Source organism: Chiloscyllium plagiosum, chromosome 46, assembly GCF_004010195.1.
Source record: "Chiloscyllium plagiosum isolate BGI_BamShark_2017 chromosome 46, ASM401019v2, whole genome shotgun sequence".
Classification (NCBI taxonomy): domain Eukaryota; kingdom Metazoa; phylum Chordata; class Chondrichthyes; order Orectolobiformes; family Hemiscylliidae; genus Chiloscyllium; species Chiloscyllium plagiosum.
In genome coordinates, this window is record NC_057755.1 from 3,258,595 (window position 1) to 3,273,720 (window position 15,126).

Consider the following 15,126-nt stretch of genomic DNA (forward strand, 5'->3'; position numbering starts at 1 on the left):
GAGACACAAGGTGTATGAATCTTTATTCAAATTTCCACTACCAGAAAGAAAGGAAAGACCCAGGTGGCCAGTTACAAGCAGTGCCCTCCACAAAGGGCAATGCTATGTCATCAAACAATGAAGGGGAGGACAGGGATTGAATCAAAATAGAGTTGGAGGGGGAAATGATGTACTCCACTCCCTGCGGCGCCCACCTCTCCCTGGACAACTCCAGGGTGTTGGTCGACGCCGCGTGCTCCTTCTCCAAGGACACCCGGGCTCTAACGTAACCGCGGAAGAGGGGCAGGCAGTCGGCCTTAACGACCCCCTCCACGGCCCGCTGCCTGGACCTGTTGATGGCCAGTTTGGCCAGGCCCAGGAGCAGACCCACGAGGAGGTCTTCAGACCTGCCCTCCTTCCTCCGTACCGGGTGCCCAAAGATCAGGAGCGTGGGACTGAAGTGCAGCCAAAAACAGAGGAGAAGGTTTTTCAGAAAATCAAAAAGGGAGTGCAAACGCCCACACCCAATATATACTAGTCCACGGACTCCACAGCGCCACAGAACAAGCAGTTGGGCTGGGAGTCCGTGAACCACCGCAATCTGCGGTTGCAGGGGACTGCTGCGTGCAGCACCCTCCACCCCAGATCCCCGAGAGAATGGGGGAGGACTCCCGCGTAGAGAGCCCTCCACTGGGGATCCCCACCGCCCGGTGGCGACACTCCTGTTCTTTTTTTTTAATTTTTTCTAAAACTGTTGTTTTTTTTTGCAAAACCCCTATTTTTTTTATTTCCTGTTTTTTTTAACCCCCACACAACCACCTAAGTGCGGTAGACACTCCTGTTATTATCTGTCAACCAGGGCTCCCTGACTGGACCAGATTAACAGCTTCAATCAGGGAACTCATTCTGTGAGGTCCACCTGGCTGACCTTGTTACAATCACTACTGTGTGGTATGAATTACTTGCCACTTGTCACCCCCAAGCCTGGATGTTGTCCAGGTCTTGTTGCATTTGGACGTGGTCTGCTCCAGTATCTGACAATGGCAAATGATGCTGAACATCGTGCAATTATCAGTGAACATGCCCACTTCTGTCTTTATGATGGAAGGAAGGAAAATTACTGGATCAGCTGAAAATGGTTGGACCTTGGACTGCGGAGGTCCCTGTGGAGATGTCCTGGTGCTGAATTAGCTGACCTCTGACAACCACAGTCATCTTCCTATGTGTCAGGTATGACTCCAGCCAATGGAGAGTTTTCCCCTGATGCTCATTGATTCCTGTTTTGCTAGGGCTCTGTGATGCAAATGCAGCCTTGATTTCAAGGTCTGTCACTCTCACCTCACCTCTGGAATTCAGCACTTTTGTCCATGTTTGAACCAAGCTGTAATGAGGTCAGGAACTGAATGGCTTAGTGGAATCGAAACTGGGTGTCAATGAGCAGATTATTGCTGAGCAGGTGCTGCTTGATAGCACTGTTGATAACACCTTTCATCACTTTAATGATAATTAAAAGCAGACTGATGGTGTGGTCATGGTCAGTTTGGATTTGTCCTGCTTTTAATGTACAGGACATATACTTCTAGTCCATAAGTAACATCTCTTCCACCTCCAGTAAGGCTTTAGCAGCTGCCACTGCCATATTTGTTAGGACAAAACCAAGTTGTCCTTTGATCCTTCATCATTTACTGTAACTCAATCCCAAATCCTATGTTTTTATTGCAAAATAGTGGATGGGCCTCAAAACTTTCTCACAACTCACTGGAGTAATGCGCTGTAAATCAAGACCCATTATTCCTGAAGTTGTTGCAAATGTAAACATTTGATTAAACCATTGAATTGCCCAATTCTATATCATTTCAGGGTATAAGAATATGCATGCCACTTTTTTTTCTGCAATGAGAAAGAACTGTTTTTAAAAAATGAATGATTCACGAGAATGGCTGCATAAAGTTACAGCAAAGAATTTCATACCTATTGAGAACTCTTGTGGCTGTAGATTTCTGCATATTACATAATTCAGGGTATAAGAATATGCACACAAGGTTTATTTTCTATTAACAAGGAAGTAACATTTGAACCAATACTAAAAAAACACGTAGACAAGTTGAATTGATAATCCATAAATGTAAAGCTAAACTTCGCCCCTTTTTAAAAAAATCTTTTGCCTTTTTATTAAAAATTCACACTTACAGATAAATATACAAAACCAGGCTTGACATGAATAATATGGGTAGACAAAAAAAGTTAGTGAAACACTATTTAAAACTACCACTTCTGATCTATTCATTGCCTCTGAAGATGATTTTTCCCTTTAAGTAGAATTTTCAGACTTAACAACTCACAGACCTATTTTGAACTTTGACAGTTGTGACTGTGGGTTCCTCCTATGTGACAATGATCAGGAGCCAAGGAGTTGTTTACAGGTGCAGGTGATTTATTTCCAGCTAACTGAGTTGCTTGGAGCTAGAGACAATTTATATAGATACAGGTGCAAAAGTGTGTGCAACTATTCTCTCTAGCGGAAGCTGCCTCTTCTCTGCAGTAAAATGCTCAGTTTAACATACAAACAGGGAACAAGAGTTCCCTGCACTTTGAGCACTTTGCACTCAGCACTTTGAGCTTGCTCCACCATTCAATAAATTGTGGCTGATCTGATTTAAACCTCAACTTTACACTCCCTAATAATCGTTCATTCCTTTCATCATAATCTGTTATTAAAACTTGTAGAAAGCAGTTACCTTTGTTGTAGCAGTTGCTGTGAGCTGTGACTTTTCAATTGCTAAGTCAGAGACATTTTCCAAGAGAATCAATCGTTTAACACTTCTTAGCAAGTAATTTCTTACAAGTGGCAGTTTTCAAAGAAGGACATCTGAATACCAAGGATCTGGCTGGCCAAAGAAGGATTATCTGAACATTGGAATCAGGAAGCAAAGACCACTGAACTGACTTCTCAGTTTTTTCTACTGTCTGCCAAAAATCAATTTCCCAATTTGTTTGTCACTGTGTTTGTAGAATTGGGAGTTTATAAGGATTAGAGTTTTGGCTAGTAGTGCTATATATACCATTGGTTTATATCTGTTTACCTGCAGCTATAGTTTAATTACTTTTAATAAATAATAATGTTTGTTCAGTACAGAAACCTGTTCTTTGCTTTCTATCAATCTTGATCTGAAAGTCAGATAAACTGGGATACTGTGTGTACTTAAAAAAACTTAATCATTGCTATGACTCCAAGAATAATGGTGCTCTATTTATCTCATATGACTCTAGTGGGTTGTAACACTTATAAACATCATTTTATACTGTTTTCTTAGTTTAGAGCACTATGTTTTCGCATTTTTAGTCCACAGTCCAAAAAATAGAAGTGGTTGTAATAATAGATTCCTTCAGTATCTCAATTTTACTTCAAGATTATACCAGTATTTCTCTATGATGTCTGTGTAGATGATATCAGTAACAGTCTCTCTCTAGATTAAAACAGTATCACTCTGTGCTGTTTCTCTCTCTCTCTCTCTCTCTCTCTCTCCATATGAGCCTCTCTCTATTGTACTCTCCAGACTACCTCTATCTTAATTGTGTTTCATTATGCAATCAGTAACTCTATAATATGTCAATATGCCTTAAGTTATACAGATATTTCTCTATGGTATCTCTTAATATTATATATAGATTAGTATCTCCATATAGTCTTTTTGTCTCGTCTTCTCTATCTAGATTTGTTAAGACACACTCTCTAGTCCCTCTCTATCACTAGATTGACTTGGTCTCTGTATGGTGTAATTCCAGATTAGGTCAGTGTCTCGCTGTATTAGATCATTATTTCTCTTTCCCATCTCTAGTTTAGATCGATATCTCTGTATGTTGTCTAACCACTCTGAATAAGAAAAATCCCCCATAGCCCTTCTAAACCTCCAGCCTTTGCCTTAATCCCCCTGGCCATTGATCCCTCCATCAAGGGAAGAAGTTTCTTCCTATCAACCTGTATTATAATTTTATACATCTCAATCATATCTCTCCTTAGTCTCTTCTGCTCCAAGAAAATCAACCTCAGTCGAACCAATCTCTCTTTGTAACTAAAACTCTCCAGTCCAGATAATATCCTGGTGAATCTCTTCTGTATCCTCTCCAGTGCAATAGCCCTCCTATAATGTAGATTCCAGAACTGTGCACAATACTGTGACTTGACTAATGTTTTATACAGTTCCGTCATCTTCTCCCAGCTATTAAGTTCTCTGCCTCCGCTAATAAAGGCAGGTATCCCATATATCTTCTCAACCACTTCATCCACCTGACTTGCGACCTTAAAAGACAGGGGAGCATGCAATTTTCTTCTGATCCTCAGTGCTTCCCAAGGTCCAACCATTCTTAGTTTATTTCCTTGCTTTGTCGTCCTTTCCAAGCACCCCACCTCAGAGTTATCCAGGTTGAATTCCATTGCCTCTGATCAGCCTATCTGACCAGCCCCTCTGTATTCTCCTGTCAGGCTATCCTCTCCACAATTTATCACCCCATAAATATTCTATCATCCACAAGTTTACTGATCAACCCTCCTACTAAACTGTTTACTTTTGAGTCGAAGCTATTTTTATATACACAGGACCTCCAATACTGATTTCTATGGAACCCCATTGGGCACAGGCTTCTAGATACAAAAACACCCCTCAACCATCACCACTCAACCAATTCTCTATCCAATTTGCCAAGTTTCCTGAGATCCGATGGACTCTTACTTTCACCACCCCATCAGTCTTCCACACATGACCTTATCAAAAGCTTGTTGAAGTCCAAGTGGATTACATCAGATACATTGCTGTCATCTATGCACCTAGTTATTTGTTTGAAACATTCAGTCAATTTGATCATGTCCTTTAAAAACTGTCAAGTTGGTCAGTCATGACCTCTTAATAAAACTATGCTGAGTGTTTTTGATTAAACCTGCCTCTCCAAGTGCAGATTAATTCTCTCCCTCAGAATTATCTCTCTAAATTAGATCAATATATTTCTATTGTTTCACTCTAGATTAGATTAGAGTCTCTCTATATGCCTGTCCAAAGTAGATCAGTGGCTCTCTATTGTATCTCTCTAGACTAGATCAGTATGTGTCTGTTGTGTTTTTCCAGAGTAGATCATTGTCTCTCTATCTCTAGGTTAGATCAGTATCTCTCTATTATATCACTCTAGATTAGATCAGACTCTTTCTATAGTGTCTCCCTCTTTCTAGATTTGTTCAGAATGTCAATGTTGTGTTTCTCAAGGTAGTATGTCTGTAAATACTCTTTTCTATCGATAATATCAGTATCTCAATTGTGTCTCAAAATTTTATCACCTCTCCATGATATTTCTTTAGGTTAGATAAGTTTTTCTCTATTGGGTATCTCTGGATGAGTTATGGAGTGTTTCTAGATTGAAATTTTCGGTGAGGTCAGCATCTGCCTAAATTGTAGCTCTAGGTTTAGTTGAAATTACTTCACAGACCCTGCCCAAAGCTATCAGATCACCTGCTTTTATTAGATTTAATACTAGAACTGATTTTGGTGATGTGTATGCTAGATAATAAGTATTTGCCTCTGTTTTGCAGTATATGGTGGCAGGATCATTGACAGTTCATTTAATATATTCCAGAACCCCTGCCAGTGTAAGTATTTAATTAATGTACAGTCTCTGCTCCAAGATCTGTAACTTGTGTTAATATAATCCTCTCCAGACAACCTTCCACAAGCTTGTGACACTGTGCTGATGAAGGTATGTCTTTGTATGTTACTACTTAAACATTGGTGACTATCTTCAACTTCCAGGTCAGCCATATTTCTGTTCATTGATAAAGCTGTGTTAAATTTCCACTTCAAAAATTTGATAATAAAATTCAGGCTGATCCTGCTGCCTTTGCAGTATATAATGAGCATTTTACGGTTACAGTAATATTGAGGGGTTGCTGCATTGATGGAGGATCATTGCTTGGGGTGTGGTGCACTGTTGGTGGGTCGATACTGAGGGATGACTGCACTTTGGGGGGTCAGTACTGAGGGAATACCCCATTGTCAGAAGCTGTGTACTGAGGGTATATTGTAGAGCAAGAATTGCTGTTTCCCATGAAACTTTAACTGGAGGTCAGTTGTCTGTGCTGTTTGCGTACTTCCAGAGAAAATGCTGGACAAGTGTTCTGTCAGGTGACCTGAACTCAAAATCTCTACCCAAACCTGCATTCTGATATCCTGAACCAAGGACATCTCTAACTATTGCACAAATGCCACCCGGAATAACTGTGCTACCACTCCATCTTTGCTTGGCTTCCTACATTTTTTGAATGTCATGCCTTCAATTTTCAGAATTCAATTCTTCTTTTACGCAGGTATAGGGTGGATATTCCAGGAAAGAATCAGCCAGTCAAACCACATAGTTTTAAATAAAAGAGAATTTATTTACAGGAGAAAGTGAGGACTGCAGATGCTGGAGATCAAGAGTTGAGAGTGAAGTGCTCTACAAGCACAGCAGGTCAGGCAGCATCCGAGGAGCAGGAGAATCGACGTTTCAGGCACAAGCCCTTCATCAGGAATAGCAAGAGAACCCACTTCACCCCCTTTGTGAGCGTCACTTCCGTTGGTGACATCACTCCTGACCCTATAATCATGCCCACTCAAGTGACTGTCTCCGCCCCCACACCCAGCTCCAGCTCCACCCCAGATCCTAACCCCCAGCCCTGTCATGTCTTTACTATTCCCCAGATCTCACCCTCACTGAGGATGAACGTTCAGTCCTCAGCAAAGGCCTCATTTTCATCCCTGTATGCTTCTGCATTAATGAGTTTAACATGCATTGTGACCTTGAGCATTTCTTCCTCTGCCTTTGGGCCCACTTCTTCAATCAAGACTCCCGCCCTTCTCTCACCTTCAACACACCCTATCCACCTGGACACCTTGTACTAGCCTGTTACCTGCTCTTGATCTCTTAATTTCTAACTGCTGCCATGACATCGACCACCTCAACCTGTCCACCCCCCCCACCCACTCCAACCTCCCGCCCTCATAGCGTGCAGCCCTCCACTCCAACCTCAACCTCACCGTCAAACCCGTAGACAAGGTGGGGTGCTGTGGTAGTTTGCCGCACCGACCTCTACATAGCTGAAGCCAGGCGCCAACTCGCAGACACCTCCTCCAACTGTTCCCTCGACCATGACCTCACCTCTCATCACTAAACCATCATCTCCCAGACCATCCACAACCTCATCACCTCGGGATCTCCCATCCACAACGTCCGACCTCATCAGCCATTAACCCCGCACCGCCGGATTCTACCACCTTCAGAATTTATTTACAAGATTACTGAATGAAACGCAAACAAAAGAAAACAGAATACCGAGTAATGTATCCTATTCAAAACCCAACACATTACCCCAATGAATAATACTGTTCCCAATACTTGCAACAATCCCCATAAACACCCTTTGGCACAAAATGTAAAATCAAACACAGGTTCTTACAGGATAGAAGTCAAAGAGAGAGCACGAGCCTGGACCCTGCTTCTTTGAGTCCAGCGGCTTTTTCCACCCTACTGTTAAAAACCAAACCAAACTAGAGAAAAGCTGAGCTGGGAGAACTGGCCACTCCTCTTTCATTGTACAAGTTTTTTTTATTTGGAAGCCTTCTGCCTGAGGTAGTCTCTGTTAGCTATTATCAAATTGGCCCTAAAACCTTTCAAACCCCCAGAGTCTGTGTCATTTATGACCTCTCTTTTAAAAAAAATGCCAAGGACAGCAAAACCTTTATAAAAGAGCAGCTTCGTCCCAATATGTACAAATAACACAGGTCTCAACATTGATCCTTGCAGGACACCACTGGTCACAGACTTCCAGTCAGAAAAATACCCCTGCTCTGTCTTCTGTGGCCAAGCCAGTTTTGTACCTAACTTGCCATCTTGTCATAGATTCCATGTGACTCATGATAAATATTTTCAAATGCCAATACCCCTTCTTACTGTTGCACTGAATTTATCCTTTATTAACAATGCCACCTGATTCCAACCTCAGGCGACTGTGTGTGGAGTTTGCACATTATCCCAGTGTCTGCGTGGGATTCCTCTGGGTGCTCTGGTTTCCTCCCACAGTCCAAATATGTGCAGGTTAGGTGAATTGGCCAAGCTAAATTGCCCATAGTGTTAAGGGATGTGTGCATTAGGTGGATTAGTCTGAGGTAAATGTAGAGTAGTGGGGGAATGGGTCTGGATGGGTTGCTCTTCAGAGGGTTGGTGTGGACTTGTTGGGCTGAAGGGCTGGTTTTCACACTGTAGGGATTCTATGATCATGTCCTTTTCCAATTTGCCTGTCCTTCTTAAATATTGAAAACCCTTGTTTAGTCATTCACCAACATTAGTCATAAAGATGTACAGCATGTAAACAGACCCTTTGGTCTAACCTGTGACCAATCCCAACCCAATCTAGTCCCACCTGCCAGCACCTGGCCCATATCCCTCCAAACCCTTCCTATTCATACACTCATCCTTTTCGGAATGTAATTATCTTGTACTTGTTTACAACTATTTGCACTGTTAATTCATCTGCCTTAGGACTTAGAGGGGAACTTGCCCTGTATTTGCTGTCCTTATGAGTTTGGAATGTACTATTGAGGGAATGTTGTTGAGTTGTGACAGTGTACACTGTAAATGGTGCACACTGCTGTCACTCTGCACCAGTGGTGAAGGAGAAACTACAGTCTGACCCCAACGTCACATACATGCTGACCTCCCACCCCCAAGCAGCTACATGCTCATGTTTATTCAGTTGATTTTTCTATTGCTTATTGATAGACATCACTGGTGACACCAGCATTTATTGCCCATCCCAGAGGGCAGTTAAGATTCAACCATATTGCTGTGAGTCTGGAGCCGCATGTAGTTCAGACCTGGTGAGGATAGGAGTTTCCTTGCCTAAAGGGTATTAGTGAACCAGATGGGTTTCCTCTAACAGTGGTTTCATGGTTATCATTAGACACTTGATTCCAGCATTTTAGTGAATTCAAATTCCCCCGTCTGCCATGGCAGGATACAAACTCAGGTCCCCAGAACATTACCTGGGTCTCCTGATTAACAATTCAGCAATAATACCGCTAGGCCATTGCTGCCCCTTAGGCTGACCCCTAAGGCAATAGAGGTATGGTGTTCAGTCTTGCACGTCAGAGAAGATCCTTGACATGTTTGTGCAATGGCAACTAGGTTCTGCAGACAGCTCCCAGCCACCTGCACCACCATCCCCTCCCCACCGCCCAACCCCAGCCCTACCTCATGGCTTATGACCTCTGCAAATCCTTCCAGATTTTCTTGCTTCGGTGCAGAGGTCTCCTTTACGTCCCAGGAAGATGATCTGTGTGGAGAAAAATATAATGGAAGTTGCTATTGAACTGTGGGACCACTTGAGATCTTCCCTCTGTCATGCTGCCAAGTATCTTTTATCTCATGCTGCACTGTTTATGTTTCGGGAACCTCTCCCAGTAGCAGGTCAGAAACACTGTCTGGAGATCTTAAATTGATGATATAAATATGGTTACTTGGTAGCAAAAGGACTGAGGCAGTTTTCCGGTGATGGGCAACCTTATATGATACTGCCATCAAATTCAACCACTTCAGGTAAACAATGTGACCGGTGTGTCAGCCCCCAAATCAGTCCAGTGAATGATTGGCCACACTGTGGTTCTTCCAAGAACAGGGATTGGTGTTGGAGATTCCACTCCCACCTTTGCCTCTCTGCTGGCTCTTGTAAGATCCTGGTCAATGTTCCATTAAAGGTGTTGATTGCACATCAGTTGGCCAAATTTAAATGGGGTGTATCGCTGTTAACTTTGCATTGACCTTGCAAGCCAGAAGGAATAGGACAGAAAGTGGTTTATCACATACTCTAAAAGATTCTGTACGGAATAAAAACTTACTTATTTCCTCAGTTATTGATATTGGTCTCCTGTTTATTCAGTTTTCCTTCTTTTTTAGAGATGGGCGATACTCATGATCCATGTGATCACTGCACATTTTGCAGTAGCGGGATGTGTGATATTTAATCTCTCACTCTTTTACTTACCAACAATTCCATTCAACTTCTTTATGGTAAGTATCTTCTGTCTCACTGTCAAATTATGTATTAACAATGATGATCACTTACTGTGTCAGGGTGTGTTTATAGATAAAGATAATGATCATTTCATACTTAAATACATATTTGTACATTAATCATGATGGTCCCTTGTATCAGTGTGTATGTTTACAGACTAACTGTAATGATCATCAAATATGTTTACAGACCACAATAAAATGTGTATAATTTATTTAGGAAATTAGGAACAGGAGTAAGCCATTTGGCTTCTTGATCCTATTCTGCCATTCAGTGAGATCATGGTTGATCTGTAGCCTAACTCCATATATCTGCCTTTCCTGGCTTGAAAGTTTAGCAAACTAAACCCTTATCTGAGGTAACTTGTACTATAAACTGGTTTCTCAAATCAATACTGGTCTCTTCTGAACTGAACTGAAAACAAAGCTTACATGTTTACTTGCTCAATATAACCTGAAATTTCACATGCAGAAAGATAAAATGTTCTTTATTTCCCTGACATCAGATTATTGCAAATATTAGTGGGCGGCACGGTGGCACAGTGGTTAGCACTGCTGCCTCACAGTGCCAGAGACATGTGTTCAATTTCCGCCTCAGGTGATTGACTGTGTGGAGTTTGCACGTTCTCCCCATGTCTGCATGGGTTTCCTCCGGTTCTTCCCACAGTCCAAAGATGTGCAGGCCAGGTGAATTTGCCATGCTAAATTGCCCGTGGTGTTAGGTGAAGGGGTAAATGTAGGGGAATGAGTCTGGGTGGGTTGCGCTTCGTCGGCTCAGTGTGGACTTGTTGGGCCGAAGGGCCTGTTTCCACACTGTAAGTAATCTAATCAAAAAAATTAATGTCAAACAAGGAAATACTTACAGTGCACAGAATGGACTTTGTAGTTTGCATTGGTTTGTAGAATCCTTTGTCTGTCTACTTCCCATCAGCCCTCCTTCCTCCACTGACACCTTTTTCTTTTCCAAAAAGAGTTCATTCAACTGTTCCAGCTGCCCTCCCTCACAGTCAGCACTTACTGCTGGAGTCCCACAACTGCATGAGCTCCCCTGCTCAGTACTGTCCCTTCACTGTCGCTACCTGCTGTTGGAGGATTTGTTACACACTTGCCCTGCTTGAAACTGTCACGGAAAGTGCACATAGCATGCAGTGATCCTTTGCTAAACAGTTGCGCATGATGCTGAGAATGTTCAAATCCACATTAGTGACACTATTCTCTCCTTACATGTCGATCTGGGGGAAAATTGTAAGGGTTGGGTCATATTCAGCATTTGCTTGAGAAGAAAGTCTCAGCTTCTTATCTGGGTTGGTACCTTCCAAAGGATCTAGGCTGTGTAGTGGATCACCCAGGACACCCAAGTCTTATTGAATATTCCCCTCTTTCAATTTATATGTAATAATCTGCCTTCCTAGCTTTACTACCAAGGTGGATAACCTCACGTTTATCCACATTATGATGCATCTGCCATGCAATCACCTATTCACTTAGCTTGGCTATATCACACTGAAATTCTCTGCATCTTCCTTGTAGTTCACCCTGCCATCCAGCTTTGTGTCATCTGCAAAATCCTTGGTAATGGACTCCAGCATCTTACCCAGCATCACTGACATCAGACTCACTAGTCTGTAATCACTGTTTTCTTTGTACCACCTATTTTAAATAATGGGGTTACATTAGCTACCCTCCAATCTTCAGGAACTATTCCAGAGTCTAAAGAATCTTGGAAGATGACCACCAATGGATTCACTATTTCTAGGGCCACTTCCTTAAATGCTGTGGATTGTAGGTTATTAGGCCCTGGGAACTTATCCGCCTTCAATCACATCAGTTTCTCTAGTAAAATTTCTCTATCAAACAGACATGCTTCAGTTCCTCTTTCTCATTAAACCCTGTGTTCTCCATCATTTTTGAAACATAATTTGTGTCTTCCTTTATGAAGACACAACCAAAGTATGAATTTAGTTTGTCAGCCATTTCTTTGTTCCATATTATAAATTCCTCCATTTGTGATCATAAGGGACTTACATTAGTTTTCGTCAATCTCATTCTCTTTACGTGCCCACAGAAACTTTTATAGACAGTTCTTGTATTCTCTGCTATCTCGCTCGTACTTCATTTTCTTCTTCTTCATTCTTCTCAGACATTTTCTTTGCTGACCTAAACTGTTCCCAATCCTCAGATCTAATGTCTTACCAATTTCTATGGCTCTTTTTTGCATCCAGTACTATCTCTACTTTCCTCATAAGCCAGTGTTCTCTTTGCCCTCTTGTGTCAACCAGGATTAAAGAATTTTTGTAGTTCATTCATTTGCTCTTTGAATGTTTGCTATTGCCAATTATTCCTTTCAGTAACATCTGCCAGACTGTTGTAGCCAACTAATGGCGAAGACCATCATTATTCTCCTCAATAAGATTCAGAATCAACTACCTCACTCTGTATCCAGATGAAGAATTCTATCATATTATGGCTGCTCATTTCCAAGGGCTCTCCCAACTACATATCCAAGTATTCCTTTCTCATAATACTCAGTCTAAAATGGCCTATTGTCTAGTTGGTTCCTCAACATATTGGTCCAGAAAGCCCTTTTGTATACACTCCAGGAATTCCTCTTTTATTTTATTGTGATTAATTTGAATCGCCCAATCAATGTGCAAATCAAAATCACCCATAATTACAAATGTTCCTTTACTGCATGCATTTCCGATTTCCTCTTTACCGACATCATCACTACAGTTTGGTGGTCGATATACCATTCCTACTAATGATGTTTGTCCCTTGGTATTTCTCAATTCTACCCACAGATTCTACACTGTTTAGGGTGGCACGGTGGCTCAGTGATTAGCACTGCTGCCTCACAGCACCAGGGACCCAGGTTCAATTCCAGCCTTGGTCGACTGTCTACGTGGAGGTTGCACATTCTCCTCATGTCTGCGTGGGTTTCCTCCGGGTGCTCCGGTTTCCTCCCCCAGTCTAAAGATGTGCAAGTCAGGTGAATTGGCCATGCTAAATTGCCCATAGTACTAGGTGCATCAGTCAGAGGGAAATGGGTCTGGGTGTGTTACTCTTTGGAGGGTCGGTGTGGACTGGTTGGGCCGAAGGACCTGTTTCCGCAATGTAGGCAATCTAATCTGTTTGAGCTAATATCTTTCCTCAGCATTGTATTTCTATAATTTTTGGCCAGTAATACAACTTCAGTGCTTTTTTCCTTTTTGTCTGTTCATCCTTATACCCCTGGATATTCAGTTCTCATCTTGCAGCCATGTCTCTATAATCCAAACTATATCACAATCATTCTTCAGGTCTCCTCTGTGCTGTGATTCAGTGTGGGAGTGGACTTCCACACAACATATATATCCCTGGATTCCAGAAGACTATAGGTATACCAGCAGAGTTAGGCAATTTGGCCTATTGAGTGTGCTGTGCTATTCGATCACAGTTGTTACGTTTCTCAACCCCGTTCTCCTGCATTCTCCCCGTAATCCTTGATCTTGGATCCTCTTCGTAATCAAGAATCTGTCTATCTCTGTCTTAAATACACTCATTGACTTGGCCTCCACAGATTAACCACCCTCTGGCAGAAGAAATTTTCTCCTCATCTATGTTCTAAAGGGTGACTCTGAGGCTGTGCTGTAAGGTTCCAGTCTCTCCTATTAGTGGAAACATCTTTCTAACATCCACTCTGTCCAAGCTTCTCAGCATTCTCTGTTTCATTGAGATCCTCTCTCATCCTTCTAAACTCCATCAAGTACAGACTCAGTCTACAATCACTCCTCATGTGACAAGCTGTTCTAATTGAATTTCTCTGGATGGTCAAAGTTTTGAAAAAGAAATTAAACTAACTTCTCCTCTACCATTTTTGCAGTATTTTTTCTCCAAAAGTACTGCTTCAGGAAACTTATCGAATCAGCCGTGATTTTTAAGAGACTGACTCCCATTCTTGGTTTTAGGTAAGGGGTATTACACACACTATTAAGACCTTGCCAGATGGTTCTTCAAAAGCTGCTATCAGGGTTAAAGGTGTAAATTAATACTTTGTATTTCTCCGCTTACAAAAGTCGACCACGTATTTGTGTAATCTTGGCTAATAAAAATGTTTTAACATTTAGCCTGTGTTTATCAAACATCTAAATGGTTTGTCATTAGTACTTTGACAGATAAAACTATCACTTGATGGAAGATTGTCAATTTCTGATCGTCTTGTGTTTGAGATGGTCTCCATTTTCTTATTGTCTTTCAAATAATAATACTCTGGTTTAGTTATGATTCAATTTCTAAGTAAGCTTTTCTGTATAACACTCAATTCAGGATTCACTGATTGTATTTCTGTTAAAGAGGATGGCTAAACATGTCAGCCTCATTCATTTACCTTCATCCCTTTTGTTTAAATTTTCAAAATTTGTTTCCAGTCACAGAATTTCTAAATCATCTGTTTTTTGATTGATTTCTCCTCTTCCTATACAATTCTTTGGGCATGAGATCTTGTCACTGCATAGTCAGGAATCAATCCAGAATATTGTTTCTATAACATCCCCTTTTCTTGAACTTCCCTCAGTGAGGTCTTTGCTTTTGGACCAGCCAGGTAATTTATCAAACTAAACTCAGTTTATTTCACTATTCCAAGTTCTCATTTTGCTTAAAGAATTCTTTAATCTAACTCCAGACTTATGCTACTAGTTTGAAACCTCCATGTATACTGCCAGTTAATATTTTCTTTTTCATCAATCCCGCAAGAAGACAAATTGTATGATCAGCTGGCATCAGTAACCTTTAATGATCTTGTGTCTCACAGTATCTCTATTGGTTTACCTCCTTGATTTGACAAAGAAAACAACAATTCTTCTTTCGAAATAAAATATTCAGAACCTCCAGTGATATGATTCTTTACATCACAGAATCTTTTTTTAAAACTACCACCAGTAAATACCTTTGTAGCCAATCTAATATTTACAAGCAAAATTTACCATTATAGGTAATGCAAACTATAAAAGGTGAGGGAGGGAGAGAGGGAAGGGGCTTAATCAAAATGAAGTTAGAGGGGCTGAGAGTCTTCTTTTATGG

General features: G+C 41.4%; 1 protein-coding gene across 1 annotated transcript in view; it reads left to right on the forward strand.

The window, feature by feature from the left end:
• Positions 1–12,353, forward strand: part of LOC122544113 (membrane-spanning 4-domains subfamily A member 18-like) — a 26,497-nt gene extending 14,144 nt beyond the window's left edge. Inside the window, exons 4-6 of the mRNA XM_043683152.1 lie at positions 5,558–5,614; positions 9,952–10,065; positions 12,348–12,353. Coding sequence (XP_043539087.1) covers positions 5,558–5,614; positions 9,952–10,065; positions 12,348–12,353 — 177 coding nt within the window. The remainder of the gene's footprint in view (positions 1–5,557; positions 5,615–9,951; positions 10,066–12,347) is intronic.
• Positions 12,354–15,126: the final 2,773 nt, after the last annotated feature.